The sequence below is a fragment of the Pteronotus mesoamericanus genome, unplaced genomic scaffold (genome assembly GCF_021234165.1).
Source record: "Pteronotus mesoamericanus isolate MK-2021 breed Mesoamerican mustached bat unplaced genomic scaffold, CSHL_Meso_final contig_1242, whole genome shotgun sequence".
NCBI lineage: Eukaryota > Metazoa > Chordata > Mammalia > Chiroptera > Mormoopidae > Pteronotus > Pteronotus mesoamericanus.
In genome coordinates, this window is record NW_026555053.1 from 572,682 (window position 1) to 593,135 (window position 20,454).

A 20,454-nucleotide genomic window follows, 5' to 3' on the forward strand; every position below is an offset into this window, starting at 1 on the left:
GAACAGAGGGTGAAAGCCTCAGTATTCAGAAAACAATAGAATTAAAAGGCGTAAACGTGACCGATGTGCTTTTAGAATGATCTGGAGGTGGGGTATTTACACTTGCATTGATATCTGTCACGCTAACAGTTTGTGACTTGCATTTTTTAAAACAAAGCTCTATTTCTCTGAAAATTTTTAATTTTTAAACAGAACCCGAGAAGTCATCAGGCTTAGTCTGATAGCAGAGCAGAAACGGAGAAACCGGATCCCACGAAACCGCACCTGCGGCCACAAGAACCTGAACCTGCGCTTCGAGAGCGGTTCCCGCGGCCCCGCCCCGTGGGGGGGGCGGAGGACGGGCGGGCGGGACGGGGCGTGGTCTCGCGCCTGTCCCCGCCCACTCTCCCCGGCGCCTTGGCGTCGGCAGGGGGCACTGCGGCGCGCGCCGGCGCCCTGGGGAACCTGCGAGATGCCACGCCCCGTCATGAGATCATCGCCTTGCGTCGCGGTCGCGCTGAGTGCGTCAGACGTGCGCCCGGGCTGTGCGACGAGCAGAGAAGCGGTGAGTCTGGCTTCCGGGCCGGTACGGGTATCCGTTGTTGGGGCTACTGATTGCCCAGGACGGAGGGCGCATGAGCCAGGATGGGCCGGAGGCTGCCCCCAAGGAGAACTGTTCCAGGCCGCAGGCCCCAGGTGGCCTCTGTGACTCCGTTTACCTTGCTGCCTCTCGGGGTGCATCCGGGAATGTTCGGTGCCGCCTGCAGATGGTGTCTCTGCGGGGCAGATCCCTGTCCTCGTAGATGGAAGTACCGCCCTAACCGAACTTTTCCCGGGAAGGGCCACCACTGTCTCCCTAGGTAGCGAGCCCCCCCATCACTGGACAGGTCCAAGTACAGCCGGGTTCTCTGTGCTTCAAGTCCCGTGTGGTGTCGTGGGTCATTCCCGCCTGAGCGCTCCCACCGAGGAACGAGTGGTGCCTTTTGGAGACGCAGGGGAGCGAATGTGAATTCCGCTTGGGGAATTGTGAGAAAATTCCCCAAGGAGAGAAGAGGGCAAAAGAGCTTTAGAGCCCTCTACCCTCTATGGTCAGATTTGGGGAGGACAAAGTCTGGGGTAGGGGTAGTAGAGTCCCTGGTCTCCAAGGGACTTGTGGTGGGAAGTCCTGGGACTCACCTGTAGAAAAGGGCCAGGGCAACTCTGGCAAAGGGTTGCCTGATTTCCTCAGCCAAGGGGAACCTCCTGTGGCCCCCGCTGTCCTGCTGACACCCCCTTACTGAAACCCTGGTGTTGTTTCCACAGAGCTGTCTGGGCTTCTGCCCTTAATCCTCGGCTAAGGAGATGACCAACCAGGTAAGGCTGTGGCAAGGAGAGGACACTGGTCGGTCTCTGAAGGGTGGGGTGGTGGCACCAGCGAATGCACACCCGTGGAGGGGGATTATGTTATCTGAGTCTCACTGGGATATAGAGGAAATGGGGAACTGAAAAGAATTTGTCCTCAAAAACAGAAACAGGTATAAAGGTCAGAAAAGGAGAAAACATACCTTTATAATAAGAATATGGACAAAGCTAACAAGTTGTTCTGTAGGCTGTGCGGTGTTATACAACCACAAAAATTAAGCTGCAAAGTGGACTCAGCTTCCTGGTGGTCAGAGCAGATTTGTTAGTCTGTTTCCTTAGAACTAATTTTTTCTGGTACAACTACAAACCTTGCATGAGCAGGAGCCCAGGAGCCGGCAGGAGGCGAGGGTGCCACCGTAGAGACCGTGTCCGCTGGGGCAGGCGTTTCAGGGAGGGGATGTGACCCGTCTGGACCCGGGCCATGGATTTAATGCGGCTTCTGTTCCTTTTTAGTACAGTATTCTCTTCAAACAAGAGCAAGGTAAGCAGCCTCCCTGTTCAAGCAAATTCACCATGAAAACAGTGTTGTCTCTGACGTCTCTAAGGTTTTTGTCACGCTGACCAGACACGCAGTTCCCAGGTATACTCGCTTTGTCGGTAAATTGGCAGAGGCAGTTGAAGACAAATACACTTAAAAACATAACAAACAACAAAAACCAAACAAAAGAGTCAGATGACTGGCTGAGGAGGGTGTGAGCTTCCCGGCTGCCAGGTGAAGCAAGGAAACACCGCGTGTCAGCTCGTCTGGGGCGGTGAACTGGAGCCTGGCCCTGATCTCAGAACTTGCTTTGGGGGTCTGTACTTGGCTCACAGAGAACTTTTGACTCTAATGACAGCAAAGAATATGACAGTGAGGTGGGGAGCTCCAGGGACTGTGCAGCACTGGCAGTGGCAACGGGAGCAGGGGCAGGTCCAATGGGTCCAGGCTGGGAGTCGCTGGCCCGTGACAGTGGGCGTGATACCTGCAGAGGGGTGTGTGTGTGGACTGTCCACACAAGTCTTATTTCTTAGCACAGTGTGGGTGCGTTAGAAAAAACCCGGAGGAACGTGTGGAAAGCCTAAGGAATCCTCTTCCACTCTAAGCAGGTGACGTTCAGATTGTCTGAAGCTCAAGCTAAAGCACTCTTCCATCTTAGTTGGGATGGGTAACCAGGGGCGAACCAGGCACCCAGTCCGCTGCCTCAGGTGCAGCCAGAGCCATGCAGGGGGCGAGCGGACTGGCTCGAGTCGGGAGGGGACTGTCATTGGAGCCATGACGCTGTGTGTAAGTCACAGTTGTTGAATTCACCGCCCTTATAGTCACAGCTTGCAAAGGTGTCCCTGGAGAATTGCAGCCAAGCATGAAGGAAGATTCCGTGCGCATGCCTGCCAGGTCTGCAGACCCCCCCTTGTGGCCCACAGGGGGCAGCTTCCACACTTGGAATTCAAGGGGGAGTTTAGTTATTAGGTATCTTGGTTTCGATTCCCAGCTCTGTGCTTCTTAGCTTTTGAGTTCCAGTGAGCTACTATGCCTCTCCAGGCCTTTGATCCCTGGTCTGTAGAAGGAGGGTGACGTTAATGGTGCTTCCTTACTAGGAATGTGGCAGTGATGCATCATGGTGGTGCTTCCAGAAGGACTGATGCAGTAACTGGCCCGCTGAGCATAACGCACCCTTGTGGCAAAGGCTGCTCTTGTGCAGGCTGCAGCAGGTGTCCGCGTCCTGACCTCTGCCGCTCACAGTGAGCTGCCTGCTGGTTGCCAGAGACCTCTGAGAGATTGCTCTTAGGAGGTTCGGGTCTCTTCTGGGCAGTGGGGGAAGGGCTCCCCGCTGGCTGCTCTTGTTTCTGTCCAGTGGTGGTAGCCGTTCCAGGTGGACGCGTGCTGGACAGCGTTTCAGTGCACTGGTCTGGTCGTCAGACTGCAGCAGGACCGCCACCCACCTAGGAAACCTGTGCTGGGCAGGTGGCTCCTTCAGAACCTGTGGTTCCCACCTGTGGCTCTGCAGCTGTGATCAGAGCCCTCTGGGAAGGCGCCCTGCGAAACGAGGCGCAGACGGGCGGATGTGCCGGAGAATCGTTGGGGCCGCCCTTATCTCCATTTTATGTGGCACATCAATGGACAAGTTGCATGAAAATTTTTTAAATGATTTTTTAAATGATTTCTATTCTAGCCCATGATGATGCCATTTGGTCCGTGGCCTGGGGGACAAACAAGAAAGAAAACTCCGAGACAGTGGTCACGGGGTCCCTGGACGACCTGGTGAAAGTCTGGAAGTGGTGAGCGCCCTCGCCCCTGACATGCAACCTTGGAAGCTGGGGTTTAGGGATTTGCTTCCAGGCTTCCAGGCGAAGTCAGGAAAGCACTGCCTGTCATCTGGGCGAGAAGGCGCGGCAGTGCAGGGGCGTGGAAAGGCAGCTCGCTCCCCCCGTCTTCCTGTCGGTCAGCGCTGAGCCCATCAGTGTTTTAGGAAAAGGCCCCCAGTGACAACGGGGCTGTCGTCAGTATCCAGTGGCCCCTCACGCCTCTCCGGTTCCCCACCTCACAGACGCTGGTGAGGTGTGGTCAGCTGCCGGGTGCAGTTGGCTGTGTGTGAAGGAATCCATTTCTTTGTCCCCCACTGAAGGAGCGATGAGAGGCTGGACCTGCAGTGGAGTCTGGAGGGGCACCAGCTGGGCGTCGTGTCTGTGGACATCAGCCACACCCTGCCCATCGCCGCATCCAGTTCTCTCGACGCTCACATTCGTCTCTGGGACTTGGAAAACGGCAAGCAGATCAAGTCTATAGACGCAGGACCCGGTAAGAGTTCCCGTCAGCTGTCGGCGCCCAAGTGCCCCCGCTCAGAGGCAGCGCTCCACGGCTGTTCGAGTAAAGGCTGTTGTCCTTCAGGAGTAAAGCTAGATGTTGAAAGGCAGCTCTTTGATTAATAGGCCGCCTTTGTTAATTGAGCATTTTCAAGTTACTTTGTTTTTAAAACAAACATTTCATAAGGTATGTGATAGAGCTAAATGCTTTATTATTACTTTGAAGGTGTGGATTAAAATTTGCAAGAGACGTTAATTTTACAGCTCCCCCCAGAATTTGGGGCTGACTCGCCCGCCCAGAGTCAGGCCTCTCCTTCACCGTCCTGTGGGCTGAGAGGGCACGGCGTCCTCGAGCCCCAGGATCGGGGCTTGGGAGCCAGCCTGCTCTCTCCTTTCCCTCTCACCTCACTGGCACTGCCTCTGGCGGGCGCCGGAGGGCAGGGCTGAGGGCGCGTCCCATGCGAGAGGGTCTGGGCAGCAAGTGGACAGCTGCGTCGTTCTCGCGTATGGAGAGCTTTCTGTGTCGCTGAGCAAAGAAAGGCTAATGCAGCATCCGTGGCCCACTGGGAGGCACCGAGCACACCCGCAGGGGCCTGCAGCCTGTCCGTCCTGCTGGAGGACAGAGCTCTGAAATCAACTGAGTTGGACCTTGGCACTAGCTGATCTGCTTTTCTAACAGTGCCTCTTCCCAGCCCTTTTTTCTGTAAATTTGTGGAAAACCCTTGGTCACATTGTGGTTTTATGTAAGCGTATTTATGGTATATCTTCCTTTATTTACAGTCTTATGGGGGTAAGTTTCACCTCTGTGATTACACTCTGAAATTAAGCGTGCAGCTCTAAGCTTTAGGGACACACTCCATTCCCTTTTCGTTCCCTCGTGGCCATTTGTGGTCCATCCGTCCCACCCTCAGCCTCAGGCGGCTGCTCATCTGCTCTCTGTGCCTCTAGCGTTGCCTTTTTGAAAAGTGTTACGCAGGGGGGCGGTGTCGTCTGACGCAGCTTCAGCCTTCTCGGGCACGCCATGTCTGGTCCCTCCGTGTTGGGGTGGGGGGTCACTGGTTTGTTCCTTTCGGTTGCGCAGACTGGCCCCCTGTGCGGACGCTGGTTTCCACAGTAGCTGTACCATTTTATGTTCTCACCGGTGTTTTAAAAGTTTTAAAAATTAAGGTCACATCTTTTGTCATGGTATGTTTTTCCTTCTTTTTTTCTATTCAGTGGATGCCTGGACTTTGGCCTTTTCTCCTGATTCCCAGTATCTGGCCACAGGAACCCATGTGGGGAAAGTGAACATCTTTGGTGTAGAAAGTGGGAAAAAGGAATATTCTTTGGACACGAGAGGAAAATTCATTCTTAGCATTGCATATGTAAGGAAACGTGGCTCTCCTGTCTCCCTGCCTCCCCCCGGTCACTCTCCCCGCCTGGCGTGTTCTCCGGTGCGGGTCCTCGGGGCTGGTCAGGCAGCTGCCCTCTCGCTGGTGGGTCCGCCCGCCGGCCAGTGAGACCTGCAGCCCGTGACGTGCTTGCATTGGGTGGGGCTGGCCTGACATGGCGTCTCATGCGTCCTCCACGTGTTCTGTGCACAGAGCCCTGACGGGAAATATCTGGCCAGTGGAGCCATAGACGGAATCATCAATATTTTTGATATTGCGACCGGGAAACTGCTGCATACGCTGGAAGGTATGGCTCATCGTTCCGTTTTGTGCAGACTGGGTTCCAGATCACAGACGGAGAATTTTTTTTTTTTTTTTTTTCACAAATGGCAGATGAGCGTTAGGTTTGCAAGTTATCAACCTGAGATACCTGAAGTGCCTGTGAGTTTTAGTTCTGTCACTGTACTTACCACCTGGACTATCAGCTGAGCAGAAGTAGCTCCAGGAGGAGGGGCCGGGGTTACATGGATGTTTCTAGAACATGAGGAGGCAGGGTCCAGTTCGTCCCCTCCACTCTGACTGAAGCAGCTCAGTGTCATTAGAAGGGACACAGCCAGTGGGAAGTCCACGGGAGGGGACGGGCCATAGTGGTCGCCGGTTAACAAGGGCCTTCGTGGATTTCAGGCCATGCTATGCCCATTCGCTCCTTGACCTTTTCCCCGGACTCCCAGCTCCTCGTCACCGCCTCCGATGATGGCTACATCAAGATCTACGATGTGTAAGTTACCCGTTGAGACACAGGCTTCTTGCTTAACACTGATGGCTGCTTGTCTCTCATTGTTCTTGTTAAAGACTTGTGTTCAGAACGCATGGCAGCCTCCTCTCCCCAGTCCGGCCTCCCCCGCCCGTGAGTGTAGAGTGTCCTGGAGGAAGGTGTGCATGCGTTACCTGCTGGGATCCGAGCCTTGCTCCTGCGTTTCAGGCATTCTGTCTCTCGTGGGGTCACTGGTTGTAAATTCTCCGGGGTAGGGAAATAGCGTGGAGATGGGGAGATAGGGCCCTTGGGCTCTAGCTGGCCAGGGAGGTAGCCCGGAGCGTCCTGGGGTGGGCCCCAACCCAGGACGCTCGGGCCACCTCCCGCCGCCACTCCTCTGCCCTGGTCACGGCAGGTTGGCGCCGAAGCCTTTCGTGCTGGATTTTGGCCCAGGTATAGACAGGAGCCGGTCATTCTCTCCAGTTGGCGGTTCTCCTTTGAACCTGGTGTTTGCCCATCCCCCTCAGTCCCACGCCTGCTCCCCCAGGTCGCCTTCTGAGGCGTTAGATGCGGGCACTGCAATGAGCACGCCTCTGGTTCCCAGCCCCAGAACCTGGCGTCCTGATCGACTGGGCGTGCGCGCCGCGGCCACAACCGCGGGAGTCGGAGCATTGCTGCTCCTCGCTATTTGGGGAGGCCTGGAAGTAGAACCGCAGCTTCTGGAGACCTGCACAAGGATGTTCGGGCCCAGAGGGGTGGGTGGCTCCCCGGCCGTGCTGCCTGTGGGCGCAGCAGGCCCTTAGGGCCCAGCTCGGGTTTATATAGGCCCTCATTGCTGGGTTCCATCCATGCTCCCGCCAACCCGTGAGGTGGCTGCATGATGGGCGCCCCCACATTGCAGGTGGGGGACCCAGGCCGAGGTGGGGGTACTGAACGAAGACCCAGAACTTCCCTTGGAGGCTGCATCCTTGCACCCTCTGGGGTCTGTTTGCAGGAGTGAGACTGCGACCTCGGTCAGGCCCGAGGGAGGTTCTGCTGTTGTAGGTCATTTGATTTCACTTTTTTAAAAAGTGAAAATGGCTGTAGCAATTAAGGTGTTCTGGGTCAGTGAGGAAAGGTCTGTGCCTGCGCCTTGTAGAGGCGCGGGCCCCGTGTGGAGCCTGCTGCTGTCCTCGGCCTCCCCGTCTTCAGGGCCACTGGCTGGGGCCCTGGAGTGCGGCTCCTCCTCTGTTTCGAGCTGCTTTTCTGAGCTCTCCGCGTGCCGTCGGTCTTACTCTTGGCTCTTGCTGGCATTAACACGCTTGGGTTAATGCTGCTGTGAAACTTCCTTTCTGCAGTGCCTGAGGCTCCTTCCCTGCAAAGGGGGTTTTCGTGTATTGATATTGTTATTATAAGGCTAGCAGATTTGGTCCAGTTAAACAGGCAGACTTACTAATGTGCCTTCAGTGACTTACTCCAAAGCTAATGGCATCTCTATTTGGTTCGACACTTGCTCATTTCAGACAACACGCCAACTTAGCCGGCACGCTGAGTGGCCATGCATCCTGGGTGCTGAACGTGGCGTTTTGTCCTGACGACACTCACTTTGTTTCCAGGTACTTATGATGCTTTGCCCTTCCTAAAATGTGTGAATTGCCTTAAAACTTGAAGAAGGTGTGACCTTTTTTTAGCTCAGATTCCTTTGTTTTCTGCAGCATGTTTTCTTTTTAAGTTGTGGAGTTACTTGTCCTCAGCTGGAACCGACACAGATCCCTTGAACAGTTCATCTCGTAGTTTTTCCTTCTGAATCTAGAGTTCCGCCCTCAGGGAGTTAAGGGATGTGAGACTCCTGATGAGAACGCTGACGGTGGGGCCAGGCGGGTCACAGCTCCCGGGGACGGCTGCTCTGTGAGCCGACAGCCACCCGGCGGAGCCGGCACCCCGGCCAGCGCCTGGGTGAACTAGGCAGAGTGCGGCAGAGCGAGGGCGTGGGATTCTTAGTCAGGAGTCCTTTCACCTTCAGGCCAGTCTGAACACTTCTCTGATACTTATGTTTCCTTTTTTAAATAGTTCATCTGACAAAAGTGTGAAAGTCTGGGATGTGGGGACGAGGACTTGTGTTCACACCTTCTTCGATCACCAGGATCAGGTACGACATCGGTGACACTGGAGTTTTTTGCGGCATCGCCGGGCAACTGCACTAAATGCCCCCCCTTTCCTAGCCTCGCCACCTGAGTTGGAGGACAAGTGGACCCGGCGCTGAGCTGCTGCTCGGGTGTCCTCCAGCCTGTGTCCTGTGCGCACTGCCTGGGGCAGCGCTGGGCACGTGTAGGCCAGAGAACGTGGTGCTAGTTGCACAACCTGTAAACGCTGTTTGGAAAATGCTTTGGCGGTGTCTGGGGCCCTTATGTGGGTGCAGCCTGGCTGGGGCCGGGTTGGGAAGGACCTTCTCAGAAGCTTTGGCTGTTTAAACAGTCATCACTTGTCATTTTGAGACCTGTCCAATGAAATGATTTCCTTTTTAATTTTGTTTTTAGAATTTAAAAAAAAAGATTTTATTTTTAGCGAGAGGGGAAGGGAAGGAGAAAGAGAAAGAGAGAAACATCCATGTGTGATCGCTTCCCTGTCTCATGTTACGGGCTGTGGACCTGGCCCATAACCCAGGCCTGTGCCCTGACTGGGAATCGAAGCAGCAACCTTTTGGTTTGCAGGCCGGTGCTCAATCCACTGAACCACACCAGCCAGTGGAAAGGAGAATAGAATAAAGATGTTTGTTCATAAAGAATAAAGGTGTTAACAGAACTTTTTTCTTTTTACTTTATTTATAGGTCTGGGGAGTAAAATACAATGGAAATGGCTCAAAAATTGTGTCTGTTGGAGATGATCAGGAAATACACATCTACGATTGTCCAATTTAAACATCACTGTCTTCCACGTTAATGCTGCAGAGAGAATGTACAGATCGAACATAACATTCCTTATCTTTGTAGCTTGTTTCAAAGAAATACAGCGTTTATTATAGCAGGAACATAAATTTTGTAGGTACAATATAAACCTTTTCATGTTTTATTGGAAATGTTGTTCATAATGTGTTCTTAGTGCAAACACCAGATTCTTGAACATGCAGCTTTTCCATGTGCCGTTTTACCGGCGCACAGTGAGTAGAGGCGGCATTGTTGCCTGAAAGTGTCTGCCTGCCTCCCACGGAGATCCAGGTACCTACTGGTCCGGGTCCAGCTTAGAAACACAGGCTTGCCCCAGGGTTCCAGCGCACTGGGTCGTGCAGAAGCTGTGACAAGGACGATGATGTATTTCAGAGCAGGGTCCTGAAGGAAATGTCAGACTGGCTGGGGACGTCCTGCGGTCCTTCCTGTCCGGGCATCTTTCTGTTTCGTTACCAATAATGATATCTGCCACACTCTCTGTTTCACCCCACTAATTCCAGAGAAGTCTCTAGCTCGCTGGTGGATATCGCTGCCTTAACAATGTATAGGCTCCCACCTGCACCCACTGTTGACTGCTGCCCGGCCTGTTGTCCCCATGTACCTATGCCTGAGATTGGTCTGCGTATGAATGGCAGGTGTAAGTAGCTGACACCTGAGTTTGCTCTTTTCATTGATCGTAACCTCACATGCCTGAAAGTCAGGCCCTGTGCCCCTGCTTCTCTCTCCGGCCTCCTTCCCTTGCTCACTCCCTATAACCACACAGGCCGAGCCACCTCCTTGGCCTGGAATGTGTCCTCCCTCAAACTGTATTCAGGCAGCTGCTCAGGGACGAGGCTGCCACCTCTCTGGCAGCGTTTCCCATTCCTCTTCGTCTTCATAGCAGCTGTCACCGCCTGCTGTTTGCATCCACCCCCCAGATGAAGCTCCAACGGAAACTTCATTCCGATGTATTGGCAAAAGCTGGCACTTAACACTGGTTGTTTGAGGTCTAGAAAACAAAACACCAAAGCTCTTTGTCTGTCATACCAGCTCAACTTTAATTTTAAAGTGACAGATGTACAGGTGGGATAAATGTGAAGCAACACCCTCCAGATGCCATTTACAAGACAAGGAAGGAGCTGAGTGTAACTTTGCCCCGTCATCAGCTAAACAGTTCTGTAGCAAGAATTCATGAGGAAGCCACAGCACAGAAACGGGACACCCTGCAGTTGTGGTCCGTTTGTAAATTGATTTCCACGTGAGCTTTGTTGGAAGAACAGGTTTTGTGTCTGTCCTGACCGGTGATCAGCGTGGCACCAGTGGGCTTGTCCGCATCTTCCACACCCATGTCCAGCAAACTGCTCAGCCTACCCGACGCTCCCAGGGGAGGCCCCTGGTCTGCGCCACACTCGCAGGTGCTGCGTGACCCAGTGAGTGGATGTGACGAGTGGCCTCTGCTTTAACACAGCAGCTCAGAAGGTAGTTTTTCCTTGTGACTGTTTTGGGAAGGAGAGGAAGTAATGGCTAAAGGTTGAGGTAACCCTAAATTCAAACTGTGGCCTACCTGCCAGGAGTGAAAGAACTCGTGAGCAGGGAGCCCTTATTTATGGCTGTGTGGTGAGAGGCGCGGCCCTTTGGAGGGGCTGAGTCTGGGAGAAGGAGGTGGAAAACACGTCGTGCGCCCCTCCAGACCCCTCAGTTGTCCAGGAAGCGGCTGTGCCGGGGGCAGACCACCTGCATTCTTCGGTGGCTGCGCTGAGGCTGCTGGGGACATGGAAGGTTTCATTTTCTTCACAAGTAAGCACTTTGGTGGGCAAGCATTCCAAAAGTTGTCAACGGAAAATCATTAAAACCACAAAGAACAAGGTGCAGGGGGCACAGGCAAACAGTTTCATCCGCGTTTCACTTCAAACACAGGTTTGTCCTCACCACGAGCCTTGGAAGGTTCAGGAAGCCTCCAAGACAGGTGATCAGACACACTCACACTCCGCTCCATGCACTCGGGTGCAGAGCACTGGGAACCAGGGTGGCCCTGTGGCCCAGGCAGCGTGAGCCGGGGGCTGCGGCCAGGGCCAATCCACGGGTGTGCTTTTACTCTTGAGGCCCAGCAGGAAGCGACTCAAATGTCACGTTAGCAGCCCTGAGCTCAGCCCTCAGTGCCCCTGCCTGGGAGGGAGGGAAAGAGACCCAGACCAGAGGAGGCCCAGTGGTGCTGGGGGCCAAGGGCTGCAGCCTGGGCTGTGCTTCCGTGGGAGGGCGAAGGCAGGCGCAGCCACAACGAGTGCGCTGCCTCAGCGCGGTCCCTGGCCTCGCCGTGGATCCTGAACGTGGAAATAAACTGATTCCGTGTGCAGACTGGAGGTGGTTTACACTTTAAACATTTAAATATAAATTAAGCTATAACAGGTTACAACCAAAAGAAAACCCAAAAGACACTCAGCCATCGAGAATGCTGAACACATACACAGGACACCCCGAACAGGCTAGGAAAGTGATGCCATTTTCATTGTGCCAACTTTACATTCATCGCGTGCTCGTGCAGCGGGGCCGTCACGCCGTCTGGCACTGCACCCCGGCCCGGGGCCCGTCCTCGTCCTCCTCGTAGGCCTCCCGGTGCTGGCGCCAGCTCTGGTCGTTGGGGTCAAACTCCTGCAGCTCCGCTTGGTCCATGTCATCTGTGACCCTCACTATTTGCCGAGGAGGGAGCAAAGCTTCTAGCTGAGGAAGCCTGTCTTGAGGAAGCCAGTGTTTTTCGGGAAAGACTACCTGTAAAAGGTGAGGAGGGAAAGAGCAGTAGTTGATTGTCTCCTTCCCAGTTAAGCCATTTATTATGTCCCAAGAGGACCAAACACACGGACCTACCAGGAACTGGATGATCAGAATGCCTTTCTCCAGGGGCGCCTTGTAGATGGGCATTCCCTCGTTGCGCACACACTTCAGGTCCCCGTGCTTCACCACCTCACCTGCCGCAGACAAGGCTCGGTCGTGAGACGCGGGTGGAGGGGGCCCTGCAGGGCCCGTCTCCCACCCTCTAGCCTTAACTCTCAGACGGCCACAGGAAAAGTCACTCACACCTGGGAAGGGGTCAAGGGTGCCTGCGTGGCGCGGCCACCGCCACACCTGTACAGACGTTCTGCGACCGGGACAGTGGCCTTACGTGCTTCAAGTCAAGGCCCTAGCCTGGCCTCCCTTTTTCAGTGTGCTGCCGTCCCTCAGCCCTTCCAGGCAGGGGTGCCGGTGCCCCGCATTCCCTCGTCCTCCGGGGAGCGGGAGCCTGGTGTCCACATGAGCCCCAGGCTGAGCAACTCAGAACCTTTTTGGTTCCTCAAGTAGCTCCCTGAAGTTCCTGCAGGTGTGTGCCAGCCGTTCTGTGGGTGCCTGCAAGGAAAGGCTGAGAGGCCTTTCTTCAAGAAAATCCTATTTTAAAATGTCTCTCGTGTATTCAACAACATTGAGGCTGGAGGGATGTGTGGATGCATCACAAATAACCGCTTGATAGAAAAATGCCTATTATTGGCCGTGTCTTCTTCATATGCAAAAATTAACGTTAAAATGTAAGTTACATTGGCAGTTTCCAGCTGGAATCTTAGACACACAAGATTCCTGTTTGAGGTTCTTCCTCTACTCCCACTCTGAAATGTTTTTCTAGGAGAATATTTTAAAATTCATAAATTTCTCAAGCCCTTAGTGATAACTTTAAACTCAGAGAAAATCCAGTCACTAAGTTGTGTAATAGAAGTCAACCTGAAATGTGAAACCAGGCTAAGTGGCCAGTAGTTTTAAGCCAAACATACAGAACGATGACAACAGAAACACGTTTGAAACATTACCTGATTTGGATGTAATAACAAGGACCCGATCATCCAGTGTTTTTATTGTCTTCTTGAAGCCACAAAGGGCTTCAGAAAGCTGAATTTTCAATTTCATGATCAAGTCATGGCCTCGCCTCTGAAAGACACTGTGATCCTTCTGGTCCAGCACAATGATGACGTCGCCGGGCTCCAGCTCGGGCTCCTGGTCGCCTTCTCCGTGGAAGACTATCTTCTGCCCGTCCTTCATACCTGCGGAACATTTTCCCCTTCTGATGAGCCATTCCTCTCAGAAACCACGCTGGTTGCAAAGCTTCTGAAGAAGGTACGGAGCACGAGAGGCACTCCGTGCAGCCTCACCTTTCTCAACGTGCACCTCGATAAGCTTCTTCTCCCGGATCACCTTGGCGCCACCACAGCTCTCGCAGCGGTCCTTGGGGTTGATGCGCTCGCCCTGGCCCTTGCACTCCACGCACACGGTCTGGATCTGCTGCACCATGCCCGGCCCGATCTGCTGGATGTGGATCTGCATCCCGCGGCCCTTGCATAGCGGGCACTTCTCCACAGAGCCCTTCTTCCCACCGACACCTGCAAGTAGGGACGGGGACAGAGGAGAGCTGTGCTCTTGCCCGAGAAGTTTGGCTGCTGCATGACAGCAGCAGGAATGAGCCACTACTTGGACTACTAACAAATGCGACAAGCGACGTGAAAGTAACTGGGTGCTTCTAGCTGAGATAACGGCCAGGTGTTCACATGGGATCTCAACCATTGCGTCCTTGGTGGTGCCAAGCCAAATTAATTACTAAAGCTCCATCCACTGTGGTTTCTTCCACCCCAGGGTGGAAAAACACCCTTGCCTACAGGTGACCGAGTGGGTGGGCTGTGGAGGACTGGAAAACACAGCCCTGTCGTAGGGGGTGGCTACCCGGCTCAGCCAGCTCTCGGTGGGACAATGTGGACCTCACTGTTCTTCAGAAACCAGATTTTAAGAAATTGTATTAATTAAATTTACATTTAAGTCAAGGGTCCATAAATTACAGCCAGCTGCCTGGTTTTGTAAATAAAGCTTTATTGGAACAGAAGCATGTCCATTCATTTATTATTGTCTATGGCCATTTTTGCACTAAGAGTTGAATAGTTAGGACAGGGACCACATGACCCCCAAAGCCTAAAATATTTACTATCTGGCCCTCTACCAAAAAGGTTTGTTGACTCCTAGGTTGGGTGAACCATCTTATTTTTAAATTTTTGAAATAATTGTCATATATTAAGTAAATGTGCAGTCGACATGAAAAAATGTACAAATGAAAAAAATTTGTTCCTCAGGTCACCTGTTTTGCAATCTGTGTTTGACCCTCCATCTGAAAAGATAAATTAATTTTTTTCTGAATTATAAAACACTTAGAATTGTTTCCAGAGCTAAGGGATCCGAGCTTTCAGAGTCATTCAAAAATTGACTTTTACCTTCACATTTCTCACAGATTACATTTTTCTGCAGGGCCAATTTCTTTGTGACTCCGTTATATAAATCTTCAAGAGTTACAGACAACTGATGTACAACGTTCTTGCCTTACCATGGGGAGAAAAGAAACAATTAGTAAAACGAGTAAATATACCACTGTATTAAATGCCACCCACATGACACTCATGTGAAGTCTCTCCAGAGACTCGGAGCTGCGCCTGTGCCACCGTCCCCTCCCCTGCTCATTCCTCTGGCTCTCTGCCAACGATGAGAACTAATACCCCATCTAGCGAGGACCTAATTAATCATTTATAGATGTCAACACAAAGACTTTCCATCTTTATTTCCAAAACAAATCTGAAGACAGAGATCCCCGAGAAAACCTAAAGCAATGTTCCAGTAAACTTGATTAACTAGGTTCTCCCTGCGAAAGGAGCCCCGTGCTCACCGATGCGCGTATAACGACCATTCTCTGGACCTTTAACTGAAACTTCCCTAAGCCTAATGCACTTGACCCTTTGAGCCCTTCTGTGATTTGTGGGCAAGTGGGAACTCTTTCATCTGTGCATTCAGGACACTAGGCCTTCTGTCCCCAGCGGGGGAGTCTGTCTGCGCTGGCGCTGGGCCCGCCTGTCAGGACCCGGAGCATCGGGGCCCTTGCTGCTGCTCGCAGCCCCTGAGACAAGCTGTCCTTGTTTATTGGCTGTCAGCTTTGAGAGATGACTGAATTAAGGGCAAGAAGTGGTTCATCTCAAGGCAGTGAGAGAGCTGGGCAAGAGATACCCAAGGTTTTAATCACATCTACGTTGTCAATTATACGAGCAGGCAACATAGCCAGACAACAGGGTGGGGATTTTTTTTTCCCTAAAAAACACTGCAATTTTCAGCATACCGTTCACAGAATCGACAGTCAAGCTTTTTGAAGCTCAAAGTCCATTATAATATGAGAACAAGTGCAGCCTTATTTAGGGGCCTCTTGTGACCCCTACCACCCTCTGTAAACCCCAAGGCAGAGCTTTTTTGTTCTGCTTTTGTCCAGGGTTCAAACACTGGTTACCCATCTGGTTTCAGGGTCCAAAGCACTTTATCAGCAGTAGGCTGAGCAGGACAATGAGGGCTATTAGAGATCACTAGCAACAGTCACAGGTGACAGCTCACAGCTTGGCAGGAGGTTAAGAGGTAAAAAAATTAGTAGGAGCAAACCCTACAGCCATTCAGCTCAGGACTACTAAATCCCCCGCCATTTCATGGGGGTTAAGCTGCTGATCTTAATGCATGCGGAAGAGGGAGGCAGGTAGCTTCTGTCATCGAGAGGTTCAAACACAAAGCTGCTAAGAGAAGGAGGCCACCCTGCACACGGCAGAGCACCAGCCCAAGCCCAGGGCAGAGGCGTGCAGGAGGGAAGAGGCGCTCTTGTCGGAGGCATCACGGATAGCCCCGGGAGGTGCCACCATGTCCCTCAGGACACTCAGGAGCTTGACCCCGACGACAGAGAAAAGAGGGCAGGATGAACCTGACCTTCTTCTTTCTACTCACCCCTCCATCTGCTCCTCTACACGTGGTGTTTAGAGGGTGGCAGCTTATTGCTAAATGTGCTAAGAGATTCCAGGAAGCCTGGATCCTAGACGAGGGATAATGCAGTTAAAACTAATGGTGCCAAATCCTAACAATTGTACCCTTTGATCTGTCCTGATTCCGATAATGAACAGTTTGGAAACTACACAACCTGCTTACGGTCTTTAGAAGCATTTACCTCTTCTCTCTCGAGCCATCCGCCCTCCGCCACCGAAGAACATGTCGAAGATGTCCATGGGGGAGGAGAAGTTGGGGCTGCCCAAGCCGCCCTCCTTGATCGCCTGCTCGCCGCCCTGGTCATAAATCTCCCTTTTCTTTGGATCTGAAAGCACTTCATATGCCTGGGATATGAGCTTAAACTTTAAAAGAAAAAGAAAAAAAAAGAGCAATTAATTAAAAAGAGATAAAGTGCCCTGGCCGGGGAGCTCAGCTGGTTAGAGCATCATCCCCATACGCCAAGGTTGCAAGTCTGATCCCAGTTCAGGGGACACACAAGAATCAACCAGTGAAAGCATCAGTATGGGGTATAACAAACTGGTATTTTCCTCTCTCTCCCCCTTCCTCTCTCTCTCTCAAATCAATCAATAAACAAAATTTTAAACAAGGTAAGGTTTGGATTGTATTACTAAGCAAACCCACCATATGAATGCCATGTTGGAGGTATGCTGCACCTAACCCCCCCAAACTAGCTGGCCGGTCCCTTCGCTGGAACTCGACGTTTCCGGTTCTCCCCCTGTAAGGTGGGAAACGCGAGCAAACACGATTCGGGGACTAGCAGCAGGGCCCGGTTGTAGAGAAAAAGTCAGAAAACCCACACTGAAGGGCATTTTGCAAAACTAAAGTACAGGAGAGATCAATGCACTCTGTGATCCTGGAACGGCTATTGTACAACTCTTAAACTTTCACGAACATTTTATTCACACTAAAACCTACAGTGACATCGGCCAAAGGAACAAGCTCATCTCAAAAAGCCAGTTCAGGTAACGGCCGAGGCCACAGCCCTGTCAGCGCCCCTGGAAGGGACGAGCCAGCCGGGGTTCCCCACAGAGACCGGCCGCGGGCAAGTGAGCGCGGACGCGTGTGCGCGCCCCGCGCTTAGCAACGCCGACAACAGGGCCCAAAACAACGACCCACAGGCCGGCGGCCGGCTCAGCTGTCCCGGAGCAGGCGGGGAGAGGGCCGCCTTAATCTATTTTTGAAGAGACATTAATAATACAGTGAGGGACTTGGGAGGGGAAAAAAAAAAAAGGTTCCACCTATGACGGATAAAGCGGACGAGAACTGCACACACACTTGCACAAAAAGAAAAGGTCTACGCCGTGTGCCCGGCACACAGTAGGACCAGCCAGGAGGCGATGGGGGGACGCATGAATGGCGGACGAATGAGTGAACGAGTTCGCTTTCGGGATCCTCGCAGCACTTTCTGTCAGCCCCTTCGCCGGCCCACCCAGCTCCCCGTGATCGGCCGGCTCCCCCTCCGCGGCGACGGCTCCCCCTCACGGGGCTCGCTCCTCCTCCCACGCGCGCTTCTCGGGCCGCGCTCTCGGGAGGACGCTTGCGCTCAGCCAGCCGGCAGGCGCTGGGCGCGTCCGTGGGCGCGCGCCTGCCTACGCGGCGGGGGGCGAGCGGGCTGAGGGCCGGGGCAGCGGGGCAGCCCGGGGGCCGGAGGCAGCCTCCGCGAAGAAGGGCCCGCTGAGGAGGAGTTTCCAGGGCTCCCCCTCTTGTGCAAGGCGGGCCCATCGCCGGCTGAGAGGGACCTGCCATACCTGACCCGCAAGAGCCTCCCTCACGTGACACCAGTTCAGCGCCCGGCTCGCGACAAACCACAGGACGCGCTCGGACAGCTGCGTCCAGGGCGACCCTCGCGCGGAGGCGGCGCGCGGCGACCCCGCTTTGAGGAGGCCGCTTTCCCACCGGCCGCCTCCGACGCGATCACAAGCGGCCGGCGGGCGGCGCGCTCCCTCCGGGAGACCCTCAGACGCGGCGCCCAGGGGCTGGGCGGAGCAGGCGCCGACGCCCGGCCGCCACAGGCACCTGGTCCTACAGGGAGGCTCGTTAACTTGTGACAGCCCCCGTCGGCACCCGTGGCTAAATATAAATATTTTATCACTGTCGCCACCCCGCCAACCGTCCTGAAGCAGCTGCCTCCAGCTTGGCAGACAGGCTTTTTGATATGAGCGTCGGTCGCCCCGACTAACTGCTGGGGGGATAATGTGCGACTTCAAAAGCGGCCGGGCGTCCCTGCTCTCAGCGCCCCAGAAGCCCCCCTCCCCCCTCCCCGCCCGGGACAGCCGCATTTTATAAGAAAACGACGCGACGAGAAGGGGGTGGGCAGGGCGGCCGGCTTTCAGCAGGGACCGAGCCCGGTCCTGCGGGGATAAAAAGCAGCCTGGGAGCCGGGTGAGCAGGGCGAACGTAGGTTTCCGGGACGCAGGTTCCCGTGTTACATGAGTGGGGCGCCACTTGTCACGGAAAAGCCTGGAACATTCGTGTAAGATGATGTCCCTGTTTCACAAGGGAAACGGGACCACGCCGAGTCTGACCAGGTTTACCCGGCCGGAGACGGGCACAGACCCCACTTCCGGCCCTGGCACCGCCGGAGCCCGGCTCCTGCGTCAGCCCCGCCCCCGGCCTGCGGGCCTCACGCCCCTCACGCCCCCCCACCCCCCGCCCCCGGCCCGCCCCCCCACGTCCCGGTCGCGGCGCCCCTCACGCCCCTCCCGCCCCCGGCCCGCCCCCCCACGTCCCGGTCGCGGCGCCCCTCACGCCCCCGCCCCTCCAGTCGCACCTTCTCGCCCTCGTCCGGGTTCTTGTCCGGGTGGTACTTGAGCGCCAGCTTCCGGTAGGCCTTCTTGATCTCCTCGGGCTGGGCGCTCGGCTTCACCCCCAGGATGTCGTAGTACTGCGTCTCCTTCACCATCTTGTCCCCGCGGCGCCGGCGGGCGACGCCGCTCAGGAGGCCGCTCCGCGCCCCGCCGCCCGCCCGGCCCGGTCACCTCACGGCCAGTCCCTGTCCCGTAAGACCCGAGCGCGTCACGACCACGTCACGGCGCCGCCGCGTCTCGTCGCAATCCCGTCACGGCCTCGGTCCCGTCAGTCGCGCTCCCGCTCGCTTTTGGGCGCCGGCGCCTCCGCGGCGGCTTTTATTAGGCGCGGGCAGCAGTTTCCGCGGGGACGGTGACGCCACAAACGTCCAGAACTTTCCGGGGGTTTCGGCGGCCGCCTCTTCGGACCTCCCGCTCGGGCGCGGGCCGTGCGGGGTCGGCGGGGCCGGGGACTCGTCCGGGGGCCTCTGTGCGGTCACGGGCGCCGGGCTGCCTGCGGGGACCGCGCCTTGCGGGGCCTCCTCGGGGCACCGAGCCGGCTGCAGCGCCGCGATAGCGCCAGCCGCCGCTACGCCCAGTTCTGGGCGCCGGGCACCCCAGGGAGCGGGCCGGCCTGGGGAGGGGGGCCGCGCCGGCGCCGAGATCCCCGCCCGCCGAGACCCGGCCGGGATGGGAGCGTGACCTGCTTCCCGAAGCGCCCCGCCCCCGCCCCCTCCAACCACTGCGCACCCCCAGGGAACCCCTGTTCTGACTTCTAAAGCAGGTTCATTGCGCGTCTTTGTGCACATTGGGTTGATGGAGTCGCGCAGTAGGAATTATTCTTTTGCGTTTGGCTGCTTTTCTCGATGTCAAGTCGGTGGGAGTCATCAGCGTCGCTGCCTTGGACGAGGTCGCTCAGGCTGCTGTTGGGGGGCCGTTGAGTTGCTCGCAGGACCGCCTGTGGGGAGCGGCCCAGGGTGTCCTTGGGGGCGTGGATGCGACGGTTCCGGGCGGCTATCCGCCCAGCAGTGGGCTTGCTCGGTCGGGTGGGAGAGACTCGCCGCGCCGGCCTTCCCCGAGCCCCCGAGCCCCACCGCAGAGGCGCCCACCTGGTGCCCCGAGGAGCCCCCTGCGGGACCCCCCGTGCGCCCAGGAGACCCCCAGGCTGCACTCGGGGGAAAGGGGAGCGGGCAGAAGTGGGCACAGACCGGCTGCGGCCAAGGGCCGCCCTCAGAGGTGCTGCCCTCGAGCCACCGGGATGACGCCCTTCAGAGTCAGGCAGAAGGCCTGTCGCTGCCGGGTGCGGGGACTGGTCCTGCCCAGGCTGCTGGTTGGAGATAATCGCTCACCTGGCTCGGCCTGACCCAGGTGGGGCGGAGGGACCGCGGCGCGCAGTGTAGCTCCACCCAGGGCAGGCGCCGCGTGTCTCTTTCCCACTGTCCCCCCAAGGCCCAGCGCAGTGCCTAAAAAATGGAACGTGCTTGGTAAATGTGTGGTATTTGATCCAGCCTTTTTTTTTTTTCTAGGACTTTTATTTATTTTTAGAGAGAAGGGAAGGGAAGAAAAGAGGGAGAGAAACATCCATGTGTGCCTGCCTCTCGCGCGCCCCCTGCTGG

At 55.3% G+C, this 20,454-nt stretch overlaps 2 protein-coding genes across 3 annotated transcripts; one reads left to right on the forward strand and one right to left on the reverse strand.

Annotated features, from left to right (window-relative positions):
- The first annotated feature begins 495 nt into the window (after positions 1-495).
- Positions 496-9,298, forward strand: SKIC8 (SKI8 subunit of superkiller complex). Of its 2 annotated transcripts, none has more exons than XM_054588808.1 (11): positions 496-544; positions 1,282-1,332; positions 1,834-1,861; positions 3,531-3,636; positions 3,984-4,156; positions 5,377-5,525; positions 5,745-5,838; positions 6,216-6,309; positions 7,788-7,880; positions 8,335-8,413; positions 9,093-9,298. In XM_054588808.1, the coding sequence occupies exons 2-11, from the start codon at positions 1,321-1,323 to the stop codon at positions 9,180-9,182; spliced, it is 918 nt and encodes a 305-aa protein (XP_054444783.1). In that variant the 5' UTR covers positions 496-544; positions 1,282-1,320; the 3' UTR covers positions 9,183-9,298. The 2 variants fall into 2 exon arrangements, with proteins under 2 accessions (XP_054444783.1, XP_054444787.1); XM_054588812.1 differs by lacking the exon at positions 496-544 and adding an exon at positions 745-839.
- A 923-nt stretch (positions 9,299-10,221) lies between these two features.
- DNAJA4 (DnaJ heat shock protein family (Hsp40) member A4) lies at positions 10,222-19,166 on the reverse strand. The gene is made up of 7 exons (XM_054588800.1): positions 18,823-19,166; positions 16,213-16,393; positions 14,462-14,566; positions 13,358-13,585; positions 13,019-13,249; positions 12,047-12,151; positions 10,222-11,950 (listed from the first exon to the last, which is right to left on the reverse strand). The coding sequence occupies exons 1-7, from the start codon at positions 18,952-18,954 to the stop codon at positions 11,739-11,741; spliced, it is 1,194 nt and encodes a 397-aa protein (XP_054444775.1). The 5' UTR covers positions 18,955-19,166; the 3' UTR covers positions 10,222-11,738.
- Between the last annotated feature and the right edge of the window lie 1,288 nt (positions 19,167-20,454).

Bases quoted from the DNA above. Each gene is read 5' to 3' on its own strand.
- DNAJA4 (XM_054588800.1), bottom strand. From the start codon at position 18,954: ATGGTGAAGGAGACGCAGTACTACGACATCCTGGGGGTGAAGCCGAGC. The intron at 13,586-14,461 runs GTAAAAGTCAAT...CCCTACTTGCAG, and splicing joins AATCTGTGAGAAATGTGAAG to GTGTCGGTGGGAAGAAGGGC. The intron at 11,951-12,046 runs GTCCGTGTGTTT...TTTTACAGGTAG, and splicing joins GATCATCCAGTTCCTGGTAG to TCTTTCCCGAAAAACACTGG.
- SKIC8 (XM_054588808.1), top strand. The intron at 5,839-6,215 runs GTATGGCTCATC...CGTGGATTTCAG, and splicing joins ACTGCTGCATACGCTGGAAG to GCCATGCTATGCCCATTCGC. The intron at 8,414-9,092 runs GTACGACATCGG...CTTTATTTATAG, and splicing joins TCTTCGATCACCAGGATCAG to GTCTGGGGAGTAAAATACAA.